We start from the raw sequence: 22,724 nt of genomic DNA, 5'->3' as shown, positions 1-22,724 counted from the left end.
TATACTAAATCTCTCTTGGCATAGGCATTTCTGGAACATCTCTTCACAATCAATAGAGTTACATCTTGAACATCACATAGTCCAGTCTGCTTATTTTCATTTTATAGTTTAAAAAAGTGGATGGAAATAACAGCACATGTTTAGGGCAGCCTGGGTGGCTCAGCGGTTTAGCACCGCCTTCGGCCCAGGTTGTGATCCTGGAGACCCGGATCGAGTCCTGCATTGGGCTCCCTGTGTGGAACCTACTTCTCTCTCTGCCTGTGTCTCTGCCTCTCTCTCTCTCTCTCTGTGTCTCTCATGAATGAATAAATAAAATCTTTAAATTTTTTTTAAAAAGCACATGTTTATATATTTCCTTATATTTTGAAGAAAGTTTTATATTTATATCTCACTTTATACTCACCAACTGTAAGCTGCAAGCTGAAAGGTAATCATTATTAGCATCCCAGTTTTATAAATTTCAAATAGAGACTCTGGGATGTTCACTAAGTTCCAAGGCCACAGTTAGTTATTGGCTGGCACTCAGCCAATAACTGGGAAAGCGAAGCTTTTCTACACTCTCCAAAAGTGAAAATGGAAAGCCAAATTCTTTTGCCGTTACAGGTCAGAAAACTGGGTAATCCTTATGCGATAATAATAATAGTAATAATGATGATAATATCCAGCCTTTTTTTGCATTCTTTTTTTAAAAAAGATTTTCTTCCTTTATTTATTTAGAGATCATGAGTGGAGGAAGGGGCACAGGGAAAGGGAGAGAGAGAATCCCAAGCAGACTAGCTCTGAGAGCAGAGCTCGATGCAGGGCTCTTGATCTCACGACCCTGGGATCATGACCTGAACAGAAATCAAGAGTCTGTCTGATGCTCAATCAACTGAGCTATTCAAGCACCCCCCCCTTTGTTGCATTCTTACAATATGCCAGAGAGTTTGCTGAGTGTTTTCTAAATAGGTGATCTCATCTAATCTTCTTTATGATTTTACAAGCAGGTTTTGGATGTGGAGAGCACTGGCATCTGATTGGATGTGATTGGCAGGAGAAGACGGAAACATAAAGGTCTTAATGGTTATAAGCCATGGTGATCTGCAATATGGTGGTACCGTTAACAAAAATAGAGGGTGCAAGAAAGCAGAATGTGAAATAAGGTGGTTTCCTTTTTGTGTATGTCATGTATGTACTCTGAATTTTACAGAGTCCCCATTATTTGACTTCTTTAAAGCACTTAGAATAATTCGTTATGATTAAAACAAGCTTAAATGTCCATGCTTTTGTAATGGTTTAGAGATTTGATCAGATAAGTTATGTGTAAGCTCAGAATTTCCAGCAGACTCATCTAGTAGCCACTTGCCTGGCATGGGTTTGAAAGCTTCCCTAAGCATGTTTCTGAGGATTGCACTGGTGCAACTGGCTTCAATTAGTCTGGTGAGACATTCCTTTGAGAAGCAAATCAGACTGCAATTACAGTGCGTGGGGCAGACGGGGCGTGGAGGGGGAAATGATTGATAATTAACTAGGAGAATCTTGCTGACACAAAGTCTGATTTGAGTAATGATAAAGAAACGTGTCTATAGTTATTATACATTGTGAGTTTTTTCTCTGCAACCCCACAACTACATCCCCCGGAGGTGGTGGGGGGAGACAGCATGTTACTGAGTAATCTGACGTCAGCTGAGGACGCACATACACAGTATCCACAAGAATGTAAGGGACAGTCCTTCAGGTCAGTGTCAAGTCTTACAACCCACACCCCTACAGAAGGGCCCTGGGTGCGGTCAACCCTATCTGTTACTCACAGACAAGAGTCCCTCCATTTTTCATGGAAATAACTGTTTATGATTCCATACTGCTTTATACTTTGTAGGAGAAAAAACAAACTTTTCATTAGGACCTAAATTTTCTTTATGGTCTCTGGATTCTTTTAATCTAGGGATCCACCCTTTTTTTTTTTTTTTTTTTTTTTTGGTCCCAAGGTTCCAGAGCCATTTGTTAGTCCAATTTATTGCTCACTGGATAGGGCTTATGGGGGCGGGGGGGAGGGGGGTTTCTCATACCATGGTGGAGGTTATGAGCTAGTGAGACCTTTCACACTGCCAAAAGAACCACATCCTAGCTTTCAGTTGATATTACTTTTAAAACTCTCTCCCTCATTTCCTTCCTTCTCTTACCAAATCCCTTCTCTGTTATTGTTCACATATATAATATCACAGCCATGGGGGCAGGATAAAGGAAAAAATGCCAAATATCATCCCACTGATAACTAATGTCAGGTAGGGAAAAGGAGCAAAATGTTCTCACAGTCATAGGGAATTCCAATTTCACTTTTTGTGTGAATAATAGAGATACTTAAAGATTTTCTTAAAGTACAAAACCGCTTTAAGAATGTTAAGGGATTGGAGGTGCCTAGGTGGCTCAGTTGGTTAAGCTTCAGCCTTCTGATCCCAGGGTCTTGGGATCGAGCCCCAAGTTGAGGTCCCTGCTCAGTGGGGAGCCTGCTTCTCCCTCTCCTCCCTGCTCATGCTCTCTCTCACTATCTCCCTCTCTCTCTGAAATAAATAAAATCTTAAAAAAAAAAATGTTAAGGGATTGATTGTATGAATTATGGTTCGCTAATGAGGCGGAATACAATTTAGACAGTAAAACTATGGGGTTTTGGGGGCAAAATAATGTGAAGGGAAAATATTTATGATATATAATTAAGGGGAAAAAGCATGTTGCATTAATACTATATGTTACTGTGGTGAAAACTCAACTTTGTGAAAAAAAATACACAAAATATGCACAGAAAAAAGTAACTAGAAAATATTCATCAGTGTTAATGGGAGTATTATTATATGAATGGTAAAATTTAAGTGACTAACTTTTGCTCTTTTTAAAATATATTTATTTATTCATGAGAGACACAGAGAGAGAGGCAGACACAGGCAGAGGGAGAAGTAGGTTCCTCACAGAGCTGGATGCGGGACTTGATCCTGGGACCCAGGGATCACAACCTGAGCTGAAGGCAGATGCTTAACCTCTGAGCGACCCAGATGCCCCTCCCATTACTGTTTGTTGAAGAGACTATCTTTTCTCCTTTGGATATTCTTTCCTGCTTTGTTGAGGATTAGTTAACCATATAGTTGTGGGTGCACTTCTGGGTTTCTATTTGTTCCATTGATCTGTGTGTCTGCTTTTGTGCCAGTACCATACTGTCTTGATGACTACAGCTTTATAATATAGCTTGAAATCCAGAATCATGATGCCTCTAGATTTGCTTTTCTATTTCAGCATTGCTTTGACTATTCAGGGTCATTTGTGATTCCATACAAATTTTAGGATTGTTTGTTCTAGCTCTATGAAAAATGCTGGTGATATTTTGATAGAGATTGCATTAAGTGTGTAGACAAGCAGTATACACCTTTTGATTGTTAGTAGATCTGCCCTCTGCTGAAGATACTGTGGAATGGGTTAGAAATAAAGATTAGAAATGGATTTCTTGTTTCAGTAATGGTAGATTAAGTCATTTAGGCAGATTCTCTCTGCTTGAGAAAACTAAAACCACGAATGATATATTGAAAAAAATTTAAACCATCCAAGAGTTAATCACATAGTAAGGAATTAGTAGGCCAAGATCCAGGAGATGGATGGAAATCTAAAGAGGGGGGGATCCCTGGTTGGCTCAGCGGTTTAGCGCCTGCCTTTGGCTCAGGGCTTGAGACCTGGGATTGAATCTCGCATTAGGCTCCCTGCATAGAGCCTGCTTCTCCCTCTGCCTGGGTCTCTGCCTCTCTCTCTCTCTCTCTCTCTCAATCTGTGTCTCTCATGAATAAATAAATAATATCTTAAAAAAAAAGAAATCTAAAGAGGGGAGTCCAGCATTCAGAGCCATTTTTGCCCTGGGGCTGGTGGCAAATTTGGACTTGGCTGACCTACATGTTTAATAGATTGGCTAGGCTAGGGGGACAGCAGTCAAAATCTAGGACCCACCAAAGATGGGAGCCCTGGGGAGCTACTGTCTGCTGTTGTTAGGGGTGCACCAGAATGAAGTAAGTCCTGGAACAATTGCAGTCAGGCTTTCTATTATCTGAGTGGACCAGAAAAATCTCAAACTCTCAAATTGAGTGAAGATGATATAAACTGATGTTCCTCTGGGCTCCTAGCAGAAACAAACAAAAATATTCTCTGGCCTTGTTTCTACAAAGATTTTTAGTAACAACATTTGACCTGCTATCAAAGATAACTTGATTCAATAGGAGGCAAGATCACATGAGTAAGAAAGAGAAGAAAAACAAAACAGGAGAGACCAAATTAGAATCAAGATAACTAGGATTATACTTTGCTTTGAAAAAACTGAGACTATATTCAAAGAGATAAAAGCAAAGCTTGAAAAACTGGTCAGGGACCAAGAAACTATAGATAGAGTATAGCAGATTTCAAAAAGAACCAAACGGAAATTCTAGAATTGAAAATGCCAGTAAACCAAATTAGAAAACAATAGACAGGTTTAGCTGCAGATTAGACACAGCTGAAAAAGAAAAAAAGACCTAATAAATAGAACATAGGTCAGAAGCTTAGAATTAGGGTGACATGAAAAGTTTTAAGAAATACATATTGCCTTTCAGGAAGTTGCTCCCAGGGTACTGAGGATGCAATCTGCAACATGTACATGTCCACCAAACCAGTGACGGCTATCCACCTGAAATGGTAATGGGAAGGAGGGCATTATCCGCACAGAAAGTGATCTTATATGTCCTAACTTTCTTCCAGGATTGTTTTCTATGACTTCTCAAATTGTCCTAGTCTCAGATGCACAGGGACACCAAAATAAAATGGTATAGGCTCTTAGGTTCTAAAAATGTTTAGTAGATTCCAGAAGGAATATAAGATGTTCTTATATGTGTTGTTTTCTTGTGGTTATAGATTTAAAGGAAGTTTAATTCAAACTAGTTGGTCTTTCTTTTTTAATTTAAAAATTTTTTTAAGTTTTATTTAAATTCCAGTTAGTTACCATATATATAATATTAGTTTCAGGTGTATAAAATAGTGATTTGCTACTTCCATACATCACCTGGTGCTCATCACAGCGCTTTCCTTAATCCCCATCACCTGTGTAACCCATCCCCACACTCACCGACCCTCTGGTAACCATCAGTTTGTTCTCTTATAGTTAAGGGTCTGTTTCTTGGTTTGCCTCTTTCTTAATTGTTTTCCTGAAATTAATAATTGTAATTATTTGTCTTGTGTGGTTTAAAATCTACCACTTTCATTTCATGCTAGGTACATAGTTTTAGTGTTACAAATTTAAAGTTTTAGATATATTAATAATTAAAAGTTCAACTTATGTTTGCTTAATTCTGTTAAGTTTCCTGAATGTGGCTCCTAACATCTTAGATTGAATGTTTACAAATTGGTGAGGTCTGCCAATATTTCATTGGGAGAATGAGGCTGCATTTTATGGCTCTTTTAGTGTGATTTCATTCCTGACTGTATGGGTCTTTTTACCCAAGGGAGTACTTAGAAAGTTGGAGGAGTTATGGAATTTTGTTTCCTCCTTTCCAGGTCACTCCTATGGTATAAGGCATCAATCACTTCCTTTGCTTATACACTTTCTGATTTTCCTTAGATGTTGACCTTTCCTCAACATTCTTCCTATGTGAGTTCTAACTTGGATTTTATGGATATCTATCAGATTTGAGACTAAATTTGTTTCTAAAAGTGCCTTCTTCTCCTAATAGGGCTATTCTTTTTTCCTTGCCTTTATTTGATTGATACACTTTTAGTTTTTCTGCCTCAGGACCACTAGGGGGAGGTATTTGCTATCTCTTGGCTTGATCATTTCTAGCAAACTATGAATTTATAAGCCTTGTGGTCTAATATTTTAAAACACCAACAAATGCTTTTTTGGGTATCTTAAAAAAATTAACAGACCCTTTTTAAAGAAGTTGTAGGTTTACAGGAAAATTGAGCAGAAAGTGCAGAAAGTTCCCGTTGTCCTCTTTCCCCTTCGCCAACCATGAATCTTATTACTGATATCTTACATTGGTGGGTGCATTTGTTTCAATTGATGATTGAATACTGATATTTTGTAAATTTATTTATTTGATACTCTTTAAAGAGGATTTTGAGAGAAGGGAGATTTTGAGAGAGAGCATGCCGCACGTGCACACATGCCAATACATTGGAGGAGGGGCAAAGGGAGAAGAAGGGAATCTCAAACCCACTTCACACTCAGTGCAGAGCCCAATGTCGGGCTTAATCTCATGATCCTGAGATCAGGACCTGAGCTAAAATCAAGAGTCAGATGCTTAACTGGCTGAGTCACCCAGGGCCTCTCTAACACTGATACATTTTTATTAACTATATACCATAGTTTACATTAGGGTTCACTTTTTATGTTATAAATTCCATGGGTTTTGACAAATGTCTAATGACATTTATTTATCATCTCAGTATGATACAGAGGTTTTTTTCGTTGTCCTAAAAAATCCTCTGTGCTCCACCTATTAATCTCTCCGTCTCTCTGAACCTCTGCAATCCAATCTTACTGTTTCCATTATTTTGCCTGTTTCAAAATGTCAGCTAGTAGGAACCATATACTATGTATTCTTCTCAGGTTGGTTTCTTTTACTTAGCAATATGCATAGAAGTTTCCTTCAAAAGCTTAACTTTTCATGGCTTAATAGCTGAATGAACACTTCATTATATGGATATTCCACAGTTTATCAGTCATCTACTGAAAGACATCTTGGTTGTTTGTAAGTTTGGCAATTATGAGTAGAGCTACTATAAAAATGTGTATGAAGTTTCTTAAGTTTTTGACTCACTTAAGTAAATACCAAGGAGTGCAACTGCTGGATCATTTAAGAGTATGTGAAGTTTTGGAAGAAATCACTAGCCTGTCTTCCAAAGTGGTTATGCCATTTTGCACTCTCACCAGCAATGAAATGAGATCTTGTTATTGCACACATTTGTCAGCATTTGGTATTACCCGTATTGTGGATTTTAGCCTTTCTAATGGGCACATCGTAGTCTCTTATTGTTTTTTGAATTTGTAATTTCACGCATATGATGTTGAGCTTTTTCTCTTTTTCATATAATTATTTGCTATCTGTATAGCTTTTTTTCGTGAGATATCTGTTCAGATTTTTTTGTCCTTTAAAAAATTGGATTGTCGTCTTACTGTTGAATTTTATAAGTAGTTTGGATATTTTGGATAACTGTCCTTTTTCAATTCTGCTACTATTTTCTCCCAGTCTTTTCATTCTCCTAACATTGTCTTTTGCAGAGCAGAAAATTTTAATTTTAATGAAAGTCCAACTTCCTGGTGTTTCTCTCATATAGTCCTTCTGGTATTGTATCTACAAAGTCATCACCCTATGCAAAGTCGTCTAGATTTTCTGCTGTGTTATATTATAGGAATTTTATAGTTGTGCATTTTGAGTTAACTTCTGTAAAAGTTGTAAGGTCAGTGTCTAAATTCTTTTTTTGTTTTTTTGAATATGGATATCATAGTTCTAGCACCGCACCTGGAGTGTAACTGGTTCAAACTGAGATACAAACGGAAACACTCCTCTGATTCTAGAGATTCAGAGCCAGTTCGGCAGGGACCGCAGCGCAGAGCGGATCCCTCTCCTCTCTCCAGCTCGCTGGCGCCTCGCCCGGCTTGCTCTGCAACCGTGTCTGCCAAACCCGATGTGGCTGAGATCGAGAGATTCGAGGAGTCGAAATGGAAGAAGACAGGAACGCAAGAGAAAAATCCGCTGCCCTCGAAAGAAGCGACTGAACCGGAGAAGCAAGCAGGACCACCGCAGTGAGGCTGCGCCAACCGCACAGTATTGCCTTCTTGTTTTGCCTCTTTTAGCTGTTTACCTTTGTAAGATGCAAAGCGGTTGGATCAAGTTTATTTATTTACTTTTTATTTTTTATTTATTTATGATAGTCCACACAGAGAGAGAGAGAGAGAGAGAGAGGCAGAGACCCAGTTAGAGGGAGAAGCAGGCTCCATGCACCAGGAGCCCGACGTGGGATTCGATCCCGGGTCTCCAGGATCTCGCCCTGGGCCGGAGGCAGGCGCCAAACCACTGAGCCACCCAGGGATCCCCTGGATCAAGTTTAAATGACTGTGCTGCCCCTTTTCACATCAAAGAATGGAGAACTACTGACGACGAAGGCGCCTGCCCTTCCCATCTGCCTGTCTGTCTGGCTGGCAGGGAAGGAAAATGACTTGCATGTTGGTGAAGGAAGAAGCTGGGTGGGATGGGAGGACGGTGAGATCTAGAGCATCCCGCAGGCTGTTAAAATGCAGTTTAATCGGAGTGCCGTTTTTTTGTCCAAATGATTTTGATTACTGGAATGCACGATTTTTAAAATATGCAAATGAAGTTTTAAAACGTGAAAAAAATGTAAAGGTTTAGAACCTCCCAAAAGAATCTAAAACATAATTAATTTTTAAATATCGTACACATGTCAAATTATAACATTTTATATACATTGAGTTAAATAAAATGTATTGTCAAAATTAATTTCATTTATTTCTTTTTGCCTCTTTCATGTGGCTACTAGAAAATTTTAAATTACATATATGATTCATGATATATTTCTACTAGATGGTATTTCTTTAGACTTTGGTATCCATTAGCATGTGAAGAGTAAATTAGAATTCAATTTTCTAAAAATATTTTGTACTTTCCACATAGAATGCCTTCAGGATATATTATTTCCCCCTTCTTTGTGCTCCAAGAACAATTTGTCACTTAGAACAAGATAGATATTATTATGACATTTTTGCCCTTTTAATATAAGGACATAAATAAGATTAATGTAAAAAAAAATCTCACAAAATACCGGGTAAGGAAGGGCAGAGAGCATGTTTAGATCTGGATAAAGGTGGGAAGGCAGAGATGGATTTATGATGAAGCTAATGAAGTTTAAATTTACGCTCCAGTGCTCTTCACTTGTATAGTTCCCTTCCAAGGCCCTAAGAAGATGCCGGTAATTTGCTCACAGGGTCTTATGTTTTACGGCTCTTAAAATAGTGAGATATTTTAGCCACAACCAGTGAAAACATCTGACTCTCTCCACCTCGATTTTCCTTTCATCTTATTCCGTCTTGTGTCAAATGGCATTGAAATGATCACAGGCATTTTTGGGATCTGCCCCGAAAGGTTGATTTGGGGATACACTGAATTTGGGTATAATGGGGTATATTTATGTGGTTTGTGAATATGAAGTTGCTCTGGTTGTTTCATTTCAGAAATGGCTCTTGGGAATAGTCCTGCCCTACTGCCCCAGTGACTCACCCCATCAAATGTTGGGACACCACAGTGAAAGGCAAGAATTGGTATTGAAATATGAACTTGTCTTGTGGTGCTTGGAAGCAGAAATATGTGGTAATGGTAGAGGAAAAAGCTCTATATACTGTTTAAAGCCAGAAGCTGGTCTGTGGAAAATTCTACCAGAGAGTAAAGTTGCAAGCGGAGATTTCAGTTTTCATTGGTGTCTTGTTTAAAGGGTAGATCTTTTCTGCCAGGAATATATTTGCTAATGCAGTACATATGTAAAGAATAAGTTTCATAAATTCCCACTGAAAAAGAAAAAACTATGGTAAATATTTATGAAATTGATTTTCACAGCCAAAGGACAAGAAATCGGGATTCAATTTTCCAAAACTATTTTTCTATTAGTGTCATGTGATACTAATTAAAAGTGCTAGAAAAAGATTTCCCAGGGGCATCTGGGTGGCTCAGTGGTTAATCATCTGCCTTCAGCTCAGGTCATGATCCCAGGGTCCTGGATCAAGCCCCTGTCAGCCTCCCTGCTCAGCGGGGAGCCTGCTTCTCCCTCTGCCTATGTCTCTGCCTCTCTCTCTGTGTCTCTCATGAATAAATAAATAAAATCTTTAAAAAAAAAGTCTTCCTAAAAAAAAAAATCAGAACTTATCCTTATATTGCTGAATATCCCCTCCATGACTGTAGTATCCCTACTCCGAAGAAAGTCTTCCATCTGCAGCATGATCTAAGTGTCCTGAGGTAATGTAATTTCTGAAAGGGTCCACCCTTCCATCCCCAAAGAAGAAAAAGGGTCAGTTTCAAAATCCGTTTAATATGTATAACTTCCAGGTCCGAGGTGGCATAGTGTTACATTTCAAAGGCAAATGTATCCATTCAATTTTTTTTCAGAAGTCATTATTCTCTTCTGAACATATTCTGAGAAATATGTTTTCTGAAATTTCAAGAAAGTTAGGTAAACTAAGAGTTTCTTCTGACAGTCTCTAGTGTGTCTCAATCTATTTGCATGTATCACCACATTTAAGGCAGCTTAGTTGAAAAAATTCAAAACAGCTTACTGAGTTCCTGGAAGAAAATAAAACACTTTTTAAAGGTAGGTAAAAGCATATCATATCAGATTTAAGCATTGTTACTTGAGATCAAATTTCTTTTCTAGGAGCAAGAGTATCAATGTCAAATCATTCTTTTGTTATTTCCAAGGACATTGGGTTCTAGACATCCCTACATGTTAAATGATTATCTCTGCTTGTTGACGCTTAATGAGCTTAGTTTTGCAGCTATTACTAGTGGCTGCTTGTAATGCTATGTTAAGAAGTTTCTGTGTATCATCCATGATCAGTGAGTGGACAAGAGTACAATGATTGATTAACTGTGTCTGTTGTAGACCTGTCTATGTTTGGGGGTCAGAGAGAGAGATAAGAAAGGGAGAGCACAGTCTCTTTCCAAAGACTTCCAGGTCCAACCTAAGATAGAAAATATGTTATTTTCTATTAAATATTTTCTATTAAATGCCAGCAATTAAATGTCTCCTTTCTGGGTTGATACAACAGGATTGGTGGCCCAGTAAAAATATTCCCTCACATTGCTGGAATCATTTGTATGAGGTAAAAGGGAGCCCTGATTTTATTAGGATCTGTATTTGTCAAGGCAAGACTAAGAACCCTGTTCCCACTCTGCGGTGACTCCTGCAGCATTTTCCTGGCTCAGAAAATTTACCATTTGGTGGCCCACTGGTGGTTTCCTGGGTAGTGTGTGTGCCCCTTTGGATGCCTGCAGGGGCGGTCACTCCAAAGTCATCATCTGTGTCGCTGGGAGTTGTGGAGAAGCTCTCCGGGGTTCCCTGGATGGCAGGATTCCCTCCTGCTTGCCCTGCAGGAAGGATTCCATTCTGGGCATCTGGATTAGCTGGACTGGTAGGCAGGATGGCTCCAGGAAACAGTGGCTGAAAAATGAGGCCTGTGAAGATTTGTGGGGACCCTGGCTGGAATGAGGAAAGGAAAAGGGAAACAAAGTCAAAAGGACACATTTTAAGGCTGGTCAACCAGCCTTTTCTCCTTCAAGGGCAGTGAGTTGGGGCAGGAATGCAAGATGGAAAGGGTAGTAGAGTCAGAGAAAATAATAAAGATTAGGCATTTCTCAGAAGAAATGCTTCCCTCTCCTGATCGAGCCTGGTGATGGTTTCATGACTAATTCCATGCTGTATTTTATTTTCCTCAGAAAGGATTAATCAGAACCAAGCCAGTCATGGGAAAAGGAATAATGAATAATGTGTTCATCTCAGGTGTACATGAAGGTAGAACTAAGGTAGAAAATCCATACAATTATGCTGGGCTATATCCCTGCTACTGACCTAAATTATAGTGTCTCTTTTGCCCAGAAGTTTTTAAAGAATTTAAGAGACAAAAAATTAATGGGAAAAATTAATTAGTCAATCAATCTTCATCTTATGGTTTCCATCTTTTCAAGTTTCTTTTGATTTTTTTGAGGGCACTGAATATTCAGTCAGAAATACTTCTCTTGTCAGTTCAGCAACTTGTGTATTCCTTGAGGTTACTTAAAGGAACTCTTCTGTGTAGGTTTGTCAGTGATTTGCGTACTGGATATAAACATTGTTGCTGCCTATATTTATTTATTTTTCCTGGAAAATATTACTGTAGTAAGTTCCTCCTAAGAAGAAATAGTTTAGTATGAACTTGATTTGGAGAAAGTTCAGGCAGGAACTTGTTCTCTGAAACTCCTCAGTTCCAGTGATGTTGACATAGAATAGGAAGGCTTGAGGGCTCATAATTAAGATATAGGCTAGTTTCTTTGGGCATAGTTCCTAATTGTTTGTGTAAGAGCCTCTTGAGAAGTTTGTTTAAATTCCCAGGCTCCATTGTTAGAGATTCTGATTGATCTGATCTAGGGCAGAATCCAGAAATCTACATTTTTATCAGCACCCTGAATTGTCTTGATCTGGTGATCCAAGACTGAAGTTTGGAAAACACTGTCTTAGATTTACCAGGTACTGAAGGCAAAATTAGGCTTATGCCAGAAAAGAGACAGGAGTGGAACACAGTGTTTTCAAGCTGGGGGTCATGGCATCTATAGATTTGAAATAAAGAAGGTGGTAAGGCCTATCATTAAACAATAAGACACAAAGAATAGACTATAAGTTACCAAGTGCATTCCATACAGTAAGGGTAAATACTATTTCATGAAGTGTGTATGTGTGTGTGTGTGTGTGTGTGTGTGTGTTAGCTGCATTAAAGATACAGCTATTACTGTGGGTTTTACTTTAAAAAGTTTGAAAACCACTGGTATAGCAGATAGAAAAATGACTTTTGATCTGAATCTACTACTTCTTGACCTTGGGACCAACATAGCTTAAGTTCTCTGAGCCTCAGTTTTGTTATCTATATACCTGGGTTAAAAAATCTGTGCTTTGTGGGGTGCCTGGGTGACTCAGTTTGCAGAACATGCAACTCTTGATCTTGGGGTCAAGATCAAGCCCCACACTGGGCATAAAGTTTATTTAAAAAATATCTGTAGTTTGTAATTTGGTGAGGATTAAAGGCAATATATATAAAAGATCTAGAAGGTGTCTCTTAAAATTGGCTTATTAATGGTAAATGTGGGCTTTCATGTATCATTGTTGAAAAACAGCCCCATTATTTGATTTTATTTGTGAACAATCTAGTAAATCTCTACCTTTTTCATAATAGAAAGATTTAAAAGAAAACCTGTCTTCCCAGATAATGCCTCAACTCTTCAGTGTCATGTTTAGATATCACATTAATTCATTTTTTTCTAAAAATGACTTATGGGGAAAGATACAGAAGTATCTAATAATGGTAAGATGAGTATTATTTAGGTTCAGCCTTCTAGTTATTTATGTGTATAGGGAAGAGTTCATCCATCAGGATAAAATGCTAGAACTTTTCCCATAAATATTAAAAATTTAAGCCAAGAAATTAATTTTTTCCTGCAACAAATACCAATAAGTATATTATTCAACATTGCATGTTTTTTGATCATTGATAATCCTAGATTTTAATCATATAAAGTTAAAAATATGCATTGAATTTCTGGATAGAATTGAATCTAATATCAACATATGGAAAACAAAAGCTAAGTCAAATTAATGGAAAAGTAGTTGGAGAAGGATAGTGAAATCCTCAGCTAGACAAAGGTATCTCAATGCAAGGATCTGTAAAAAATGTTCATTTTACGATAATATACACCAGATTTAAGGTTAGTGGTAAAAAGAGATTGTATGGTGACAGAAAGCAGGATTGTGATAGCATGAGAAGAATTTGAAATGCTAGTAATTTAATTTTTTTTTTTTTTTTACCAATTCCTCTGAGCTCAGGATAGCACCCTAAAAGGAAAATAATAACACAAGTTGTTAGACAAAGTTTAATATATTTGAGGTAAGGTATGTATAATATAATTTAAAAACTTAAAATACTTTAAAATTTGTAAAGAGATTTAAAAATTTTCAACAGTATTTTAATTGCCTTTATGACTTGTTTCAGATAATTCAAGTCACTTTATGATATTGGACTGCTAATACCTAAGATCTGAGTGATGTGAAGTCTTCTGAATTTTTTTTTCTGAATTTTAAAACATATATTTTTCTACTATTAAGTAATATATGTACATTGGAGGAAACTTGGAAAATGCAGAAAGCAACAAAGAAAAAAATACTATCCTGTCATACAGAGCCTGATGGATTTTCTTCTACATGTTTTTCACACATTTCTTTTTTATATAATAGAAGTTATTTATATAATTTATATAAGCTCTTTTTTATTTTTTATTTTATATAAGCTCTTTATGTAATTTGGGTCTTATTTTTTCTTTTAATAATACACCAACTATTATTTAACCTTACCAGTGACAGATTCAAATAAATGTACTTTTTGAATGGTCACAAAGTATTTGCTTTTACGTTGCACCACCTACTCGATCATTTTCCTTTTGTTTAAATTTAAGTTGCACCCGATTTTTTTCTCTATCACACATATTATTATTTTGATTAATATATTTGTAAATAGACCTTTGCTATATTTCAGATTATTTCATTGGGTTGTGTTCCCAGATGTGGAATTAAAAATTGATACAGACTTTCTATCTGATTCTGCTTTCAGAATTTAAAGCTACCACCTGATGTGGGTCCTGTATGATCTTGACCCTTGGTAATTTTATCAGTGATCTCAAGTAGTATTACCTTTCATAAAGGAAAATAAGGAGAAAGGAAGGTGTTTGTATTATTTTTAGGGAAAAGATACATAGTTAATAAGTAAATTTGAGATTGAAAAAGAAATCCCCCAAATCATTAATCATTAGATCAATCCCATTAATTAATTTTTTTCTTAGCTGTATGGTTTAAAGGGCTGACTAGTTCATCCATGACATTTACTGTGTGATTGTAACTGAAGAACTGTATTTCCAATTGTTCTTCAAATTAGAAATAAAAATTTTATCTTCAAAGGTTGGTATGAATACTGAGATAGTATATAACAAATAATAAAATACCTAGAACAGTGTCTGTGTATAATAAATGCTCAATAAGGGTTAGCTCATCATAACCAGTGTTTATACAGTGCAAAGTAAATAAGAAATTTGGCAACTATCTGGTGAATTGAGGCAGGATGACATATGTCAAACTAAGATGATATAAAATAAAAATTACGTTATAGAATAATCTTACATGGGCTCCAAGGTGTGCTACAATAACTGGCAACATCTGAAAAAGAGTGAAAAATTCAATTGAAATTATATTCAAAGATAAGTTCTAGCAGATGATATAAATACTGAGATTTTCTTAAAAGTATACAATATTCATTGAATAAATATTTGTTACCAATATATCAGCTACAGTCATAGGTAGAAACTCATAGAGTTAATTGGGAATTGGAAGTCAACCAATTTGAAAAAAGCAGATTAGACCCAGAGAGATTTAGAAATCAGTCCAAGGCAGCACATTTAGTTACTGAATAGAATAGGCAAAAAATAATTTTGGTCTCAAGCTATCTCCAAACTGTACAAGCAATAAGAATAGTAGAATGCATATGTTTCTTTTATATGACATCTCAGAAGACACATTAAAAATGGATTTTTAAAATACAAAGATTTAATGAAGCATATGTGTTTAGTCTCATAATGGTAATCTGGATGGATATTTTGCTGTTAAAATAGAGCACTGGTAGAAAATTACAGTTAATATCATTCTATCATCTAGATACTGGCAGAGTTCTTAGAAGTAAGTGAGAACTACTTCACAGGTCACTGATAACCACATAAATTTTATGAAGTTTTAGTTGAAAAGATTGGGGTGAGGTGTTGGCATGCTCTGATACTCTAAGAACTAATCTCGAATTTGTACAGAGAACTAGGGTTTTAAAATTTATTTTTATTTTTATAGAAATTCACATAGAGTCATGAAAGTTATCCGAATGGAATTTTGACACTAACCAACCCAAAAGATGTGGAAGTCTTATGAAGTAGACTCTTAACTTTGTTATTTCTCAGGATAGTTTGTACAGTAATACCCATAATGCCAAAAGGTACACACACACATTTAGGATATACATTTAAGAAAAAGCCTTACTGTCAGTCAGATCCTTGGCTACTGACAAAAAAAAGCCCAACTATTCTTCAGAATGGCGATGGGAAAATGGGTTGAAGGGAAGGGGTACTGAGGATTTGGAAAAAAGCATAATTGAGATTTCTTCTTTAAAGGCCAATTAGAAGGAACAAAAAGATACAAATAGGAAACCACAGATGTGTGAATATGAAGTGTCATAAAAGATAATTTAGTTGTACACCAATATAACAATAAAGAGAAAAAAATTGTATTAGTTTTTGGTGGAGGAATTGTTTGAAATAAAATAGCTAACACTGAGTGTTTTCTGTGTGGTAGGTACTATTTTAAGTGCTTTATGTTTATTTGTTTATGTAATCCTTTTAACAGCCCTCGAAATAGGTTCTACTTTAATCCCTGTTTTAAATCATGAGGAAAATGAGCCGCAGAGTGAAGTAACTTGACCACACACGTATAACTAGGGAGCTGGGATTTGGCCAGAGTTTTGTGGTTTTAGAGTTCATCCTTAATCATGTTGGCCTCATGTTGATAAATAAGAGCTGTGGACAGGTGCCCAGGTTTCTGGCAGAGGATGTAGGTCACGCTGCATAGGGAGACTCAGGATTGGAAGGGCTGGGGCTGCACAGGAGGTCACATATGGGGACACTTGGTGGTGGCATATCCTGAAGACATTGAAGAATCCCTACTAAGTATGGTGATTGATTTATATTATTGCATATTGGGGAGCATGCAATGTCACACCCTCCCTGCTGAACCTTCAGGATCATCTGCAGTGCCTACTAAAGCCTTTGACTGCAGTGGATATTCTTCGGTGAATATGAAGATGTGCCAAATTGGACTTCAAGGTTAGAGCTGAGCAACAATTGAAACTGAAGCTGGAGGGTTAGCATATGGATTACATCAGGGTCGTGTTTAAAGAGAGTCTCATTTTACTTGCTTGTGTTTCTAGTCTTTTTCAGAGGATCACTTTTATTATTAAGATATAAATAAGCGGCAAATACTTTGAGTGAAGGCTCTAATATATCTGTAAGAAGTAAGTGCTGATTTATATCCATCTCAATATTAAAAAAGAAATGTGAAAATTAGTTATGTCACAGAATTTCACAAAGAGGAATAAATGAAACAACATAGGGTTTCTTGTACTGTTATTTTGGACAATGAAAATACAGAGAAAAGTATCAGTTGCATATGATATAGAATTTAAATTAAGCAACTTCAAATTATTTTGTCAATTACACCCAGCTTTGATTACATTTACTAATTAATACACGCTTGCTCTGAATATGACCTGGAGGTGTCCAGAGAGGTAGGAAGATGATTAGAATATATTGGCTCATCGCTGTATTTATGTTTCATAATTTGGGAACATGTACTAGAAGTCTTGCACTTTTGTGTATCTTTAGACCCACAAATACTATTCCTAAGAACTGGTTCTAAGGAAATAATCATTGATATGGTTAAAGACTTAGTTAAAGTGTTTTCACTGTAATACTCTTTACAGAAGCAAAAATTTTGATTAAAAAAAACCAAATTTTTGCAGTATGATAGAACATTAAACAATCAAAACAATTTTATAAGTGAATATTTCAAAATACAAAAACTATTCAAAATACATAAGTGAAAAAATTAGATTATAGAACACTAGACATAGTAAGAATATATTTTCTTTAAAAAATGTACTTATATGTGTAGAAAAACAACTGGAAGGACATACCCTAGGATGCTAGCTGTGTTTAGTTTTGGCTGGTAGGATTACGGGTGGGTTATTTTTCTTTTTGGTTTTCTAAATTTTCTCAATTCTATAATTAACACACAATATATATAATACATAAAGACACTTCTACAAAAAATTAGATCATTATGTGGGAAAGACAGGGGCTGGATTAATCTGTTACAGAGAATAAGTTACCTCTAAACAATTTAGTCTAGCTGTAAAGAGATCATTACGTATTTCTCCAGTCACTAAGGTATTTAGAGAAGTTTCAAGAAGGTAAATCTTGGGCTTTTTCTTTTGTTAAAACACAACACTTCTGGTAAGAGTGATGCTCTACGTATGCCATTTAAATCTTAGTGACAGAGGGTTTTTCGGGGGGAGGGTTTCCTGAAAGCCAGTAATGATGGGAGGGGAGAAGGAACTAGAAAGTCACTGGGGACTTGGGCATGGAACAAGCACAGAAAAAGATTAGACTTGATGCAAATTCATCTCTTTATTTTTTTCTTTGGGATGATTCTGGTCATCCAGAAAGTCTTCTATAGAAAAGAGCAAGCTAGAAAAGAATTCTGTTATCTCTCGATTTCCTCCTTTATATTTGTTTACTTTTCAGTTTTCCCCAGTGCCTCACATTTTCCTGTTACTCATTATAGATGTATTTTAGAGAGGTTATAGGGTGGTGTGCTCAGCTTTCTTGGTAAGTTTTCATCAAGGAGCAAATTGCCAAAAATGTTCTATGTTTAATTGAACATCCCTCTGTAAATTTCTGAGTAAACTTTTTTTTTTAAAGATTATTTATTGGGCAGTCTGGGTGGCTCAGCAGTTTAGCACCGCCTTCAGCCCAGGGTGTGATCCTGGAAACCCAGGATCGAGTCCCACATCGGGCTCCCTGCGTGGAGCCTGCTTCTCCCTTTGCCTGTGTCTGTGCCTCTCTCTCTCTCTCTCTGTGTCTCTTGTGAATAAATAAATAAAAACTTTATATATAAAAAATATTTATTTATTTATTTGGTAGAGAGAGAGAGAGAGAAAGAGGGAGAGAAAGAGGGAGCGCATGAGAGGGCAGGGGTAGAAGAGGCAAAGAGAGAATCCCAAGCAGACCCCATGCTGAGTATGAAACCAGCTGTGGGGCTCCACCCCAGGACCCTGAGATTATGACCTGAGCTGACACCAAGAGTCTGATGCTTAACTGACCAAGCTACCCAGGTGCTCTTCTGGGTAAAACTTGTAAGAAGCTTAAAAAATTCTTTCCTCCCCTTTAGGCTTTAGATAGAATATACTCCCTGAAGTTGAACTGAACTCCTGTCTTGAACTTACTTGGGGTTGCAGCTGCTGTTGGGTGTTCAGTACCCCCAGGCTGAGTGGGAGGGTCTGGGTACCAGAAGCCATCCCTGCAGCAGGATTTAGCTGTAGGACAACGGAGGAGATTGTCATTGTGTTGTGTCATGTGTTGCGCATTCAAGAAACTAAAATGTATTTACCAAATGCAAAATATGCTTGAAGGGAGGATTTGCAAGGCACATGTATACACTTACTATTCACACATAAAAACTAGTATGTGATATACTATTGCATTGGGAATTAGATGTAGAGACTTTGGGGACTTACTTAGTCTACTGGTACAACCCTAATGTGCAGGACTAACTTTTCCCATATGAACGCATTTTCTTGAGGATTACTTGGATGATTTTATCCTCACTTTCCCCTTTTGACTATAATAACTATGGTTCATATGATTTTTTGCTAACTTTCTTATAAAGAAATTAATTCCTTCTTAGGTAGTCCCATAAAAATGGTGAGGGTCACAATGAAATATCTAGTCTGAATATGGCCTAAATACTGTATTTAAATTTGACCACCTTAATCAGGAGAGGAATTTATTATGTTTCCTCTCCCAGACAGAGTCAACTATACAGATAGTCCTTGAGAAGGATGAAGATCTTTCTACCCCTTCTGGTTTCCTCTTGTTGGGATGATGATAGTAGTTATAGCGTTTGTGTAGGTGTGTGGACATTGTGAGGCCAGTGAGGAAAATATGTCAGAGGAATGTGCAGAGGACCTTGAAGAAGACATAAGAAGAACTAAAGCAGTAAAGATATGAGAATTTGATTAATTCCCCTAAAAGCCCATTTACTAGGAGGAATTTTTAATGTTATACTGAATAGCATCCCATGCTCTGACTTTTCTGTGTACTTTTTCAACTTATCCACAAAGAATGTGTGTGTGTGTGTGTGTGTGTGTGTTTGTGGATATACTCAACATTAGGTATTATATTTAACAGTGGATATTAAAATGATTTAAGGGTACTTACCAGCTGCAGATCTGATGCCAGTGTGAACATCTGTGTCAGTGGTATTAGACTTAAAGAGGGGAAGACCTGTAGGGCATTGAAATTGAGGTAAGAACAGAGCTTGTCTGTTTCCAGCGCGCTGCCAATGGTGGATATCCTCAAGTACCTATACTCCTGTCACAGATGGATTTAGGATGAAGGTAAATGGAGGTTAAACTTTGGGACCTCTTATCAGTGTTGGTCTTTTCCGTGGCCCTCAGAGGCATCGTAGCAGTGTGTCGAGATTACAAATGTGTAATTGGCTCTTATTTCTTATCTCATACACTTTCATATGTAATTTTACATATCTAATTTTGTGTTCTTTTTTTTTTGTGTGTGTGTTCATTTTCTTAAACAGGATCCCTAAATTGTATAAGCTTCAGGTTCCTTAAGGAATGAGATGCTGTCCTGTCTTGAGTGTTTTCTAGTGTCCATAAATTAAAAAAAGCTTCAGACTTTGGTGTTATTGTACTATTTCACAAAGTTTAGGGTAGGTAAGAAGGGATCCTTTAGAGCAGAACAAGGGTTGGAGTGGGAAGAAGGGGGTAGCCAAGAGACAATGTAGATTTCAAAAGTCTTTCAATATGCTTTGAAGAAACAGATTTTATGGTAACATCAGCTCATCAGTAACAAAAGAACTTTAAAAGGTTATAAGGAAATCTGCAGTTATTTATGTAGAAGTATCTTAATCCCTGCTGGCTCTGGCAGCTACCACATATGATTATGTCACAGTATTTCAAGAGCATTGATGACCAAGCTTTGTCTATAGGTGTAGCTATTGCTTTTCAGAGTTTACTATTGGTTGCTAAACCAAATTATTACTGAGACAAAAAGAAAAAGAATGAAGATGTTTTGCTTTTCCTGCTCAAAATTTTCAAAAGGCATGTTGATTCTTTTTTTTCTTCCCAAGAGAAAGTCATCCTCTCTTGTTCAGCCATAAGACTTGGTGTATATCTTGATTTTAAATTTACTAGTCTTGACATGCTCCCTTTGTTGGTCTGCAGATGTTCTCCACTGTAGACGCTTACCTGATTTGGCTGTTGCTGGTTTAGCAGTGTTGCCTGGTGTGGAGTCAGTTTCGTTGGAGGAAGCCCCAAAGCAGGGTTGAGCTGTGCCTGTGATGACAAATATTAGATGAGGCAGGGATGGGTCTGGGGTTTTGTATACATTTATTTCCAGGACCTAAAAAGTTGTCACAAATGCAGAAATGTCTGCTTTTAGGCTTTGTGTGTTTCTGGAGTAGTTTTAATTCCCTGGAAAGTTTCATGTATGACAGGAGACGGGATTGTAGAGTGGAAAAATGCCACAGCAGAGGGGTGTGGTGGGGAGGGGTCTAAGGTGGGGTTGAGCACACGGTGGTAATTCCTAGGTTTCCTTCTCTTTTCTGGAATTGCCTTTCTCCTTTTCTAGGACATGAAAAACATCGTCGGCACATTAGCTCTGTAAGTATTTGCTTTTCCCCCATGCTTGAAGGTAAACTGCCATAACTTCTACTGCATTGTCCTGAAGCTTCCTGCTTCTGCCTTCTGCCTGACAAGTCATTTCCTGTAATGGAAATTCAATTTCGTCCCTGGCCTGGGTATTTTCCTAGTGTATTAATAACCTAATTGCAGGTATGAAAATGTCATTGACATCCGTATTATCTAGTTGTACCATTTTGTTTTATAGATGAGGAAACTGAGGTTCACAGAAGCAAAGTGACCTGCCCAAGGTGATATGGTGAGTAGCAGAGCCTGTACCAGAATCCCTGCAGGTTCTCTTAGTCCTCGAATAAATAAATCCTTTTTCATCAGCTTCTCTGCATTCAGGTAGAAGCCTCCTGGCCTGGTCAACTCCAGTTTGCCCTTGCATCCCAGAGGGCAGAGTGGTATGGCCCTCCAGCACTATATCAGCCCTTGAGTGACTTGGCTGTATCGTGAAGCTGCCACTGACTGGTTTCACTATGGACTTTTCCCTTCTGTTGTAAGAGGTAGGATTGGTAATATCTACCCTTAGCGGTCCCTTTAAGGTTTAAGATTATGTATGTATGCTTTTCATTCCCCACGATCTATTGTCAGCATGGCAACCAGAGTGCTCCTTTGAAAACAATAGTCTTGGGATGCCTGGGTGGTTCCGTGGTTTAGTGCCTGCCTTCAGCCCAGGGTGTGATCCTGGAGTCCTGGGATTGAGTCCCACATCAGGTTCCCTGTGTGGAGCCTGCTTCTCCCTCTGCCTGTGTCTCTGCCTCAATCTCTCTCTCTCTGTGTGTGTGTGTCTCCCACGAATAAATAAATAAAATCTTAAAAAAAAAAAAAAAGAAAACAATAGTCTGGTTCTTTCTCTTCTCTGCTCAACCCCTCCATTGACTTCCATTTTCACTTGGAGTAACAGCCAGAGACTCTATGATGGCCTACACAGTCCTCATGCCCTGGACCTCTATTATCTCTCTGACCTTCCATCCCATCCCACTTCCTCTTGCTCACTTTGTCGCTGCCATCAAAGATACTTGCTATCTCTGGGCAGATGGGCTCACTCTTGCCTCAAAACCTCACCTCTGTCTGTTTCCTCTGTCTGGAATATTCTTACCCTAGACATTGGCTCACTCTCTCACCTGCTTCAAGTCTTTGCTTGAGTTTACTTTCTTATTGATCAAAGTCACTTACCCCAGCCACTCTCCTGAATATGCATTCTACTCCATCACCAATGTGTACCCTATTTCCAAGCTTTGGGTCTGCTAAAAATAATCACTAGGCTCTTTTATGTGTCCACATTTAAAATTTGGTTCATTTTTTTATATAAATATGATATATTCAATAAACTCATTTACAAATAATAAAAAATATCTTGTCCATGTGT

The 22,724-nt window shown here is 37.5% G+C and overlaps 1 protein-coding gene and 1 long non-coding RNA gene across 2 annotated transcripts; one reads left to right on the top strand and one right to left on the bottom strand.

The window, feature by feature from the left end:
- Positions 1-4,123: 4,123 nt before the first annotated feature.
- LOC144282990 (uncharacterized) lies at positions 4,124-8,431 on the top strand. Its single transcript, XR_013351386.1, has 3 exons — positions 4,124-4,680; positions 7,559-7,808; positions 7,916-8,431. It is a non-coding gene; the product is annotated as an uncharacterized LOC144282990 (long non-coding RNA).
- Positions 8,432-10,077: 1,646 nt separating this feature from the next.
- Positions 10,078-21,898, bottom strand: AMTN (amelotin). The gene is made up of 8 exons (XM_077846640.1): positions 21,629-21,898; positions 20,918-21,004; positions 19,872-19,937; positions 18,878-18,967; positions 14,959-14,994; positions 13,597-13,623; positions 10,980-11,244; positions 10,078-10,328 (listed from the first exon to the last, which is right to left on the bottom strand). Exons 1-8 carry the CDS (start codon positions 21,677-21,679, stop codon positions 10,318-10,320), a joined length of 633 nt encoding a protein of 210 aa, XP_077702766.1. The 5' UTR covers positions 21,680-21,898; the 3' UTR covers positions 10,078-10,317.
- Positions 21,899-22,724: the final 826 nt, after the last annotated feature.

This window comes from Canis aureus, chromosome 14 (genome assembly GCF_053574225.1).
Source record: "Canis aureus isolate CA01 chromosome 14, VMU_Caureus_v.1.0, whole genome shotgun sequence".
Classification (NCBI taxonomy): domain Eukaryota; kingdom Metazoa; phylum Chordata; class Mammalia; order Carnivora; family Canidae; genus Canis; species Canis aureus.
The sequence above is the reverse complement of the archived record's forward strand: the minus strand, read 5'-3'. Positions and strand labels throughout refer to the sequence as shown.

Excerpts from the sequence above, each read along its gene's own strand:
- AMTN (XM_077846640.1), bottom strand. The coding sequence starts at position 21,679 with ATGAAAAAGGATTTATTTATTCGAGGACTAAGAGAACCTGCAGGGATT. Across the intron at positions 19,938-20,917 it reads ACCAGCAACAGCCAAATCAG|GTCTTCCCCTCTTTAAGTCT; the intron begins GTAAGCGTCTAC and ends AATGCCCTACAG. Across the intron at positions 13,624-14,958 it reads TAGCACACCTTGGAGCCCAT|GGTGCTATCCTGAGCTCAGA; the intron begins GTAAGATTATTC and ends TTTTCCTTTTAG.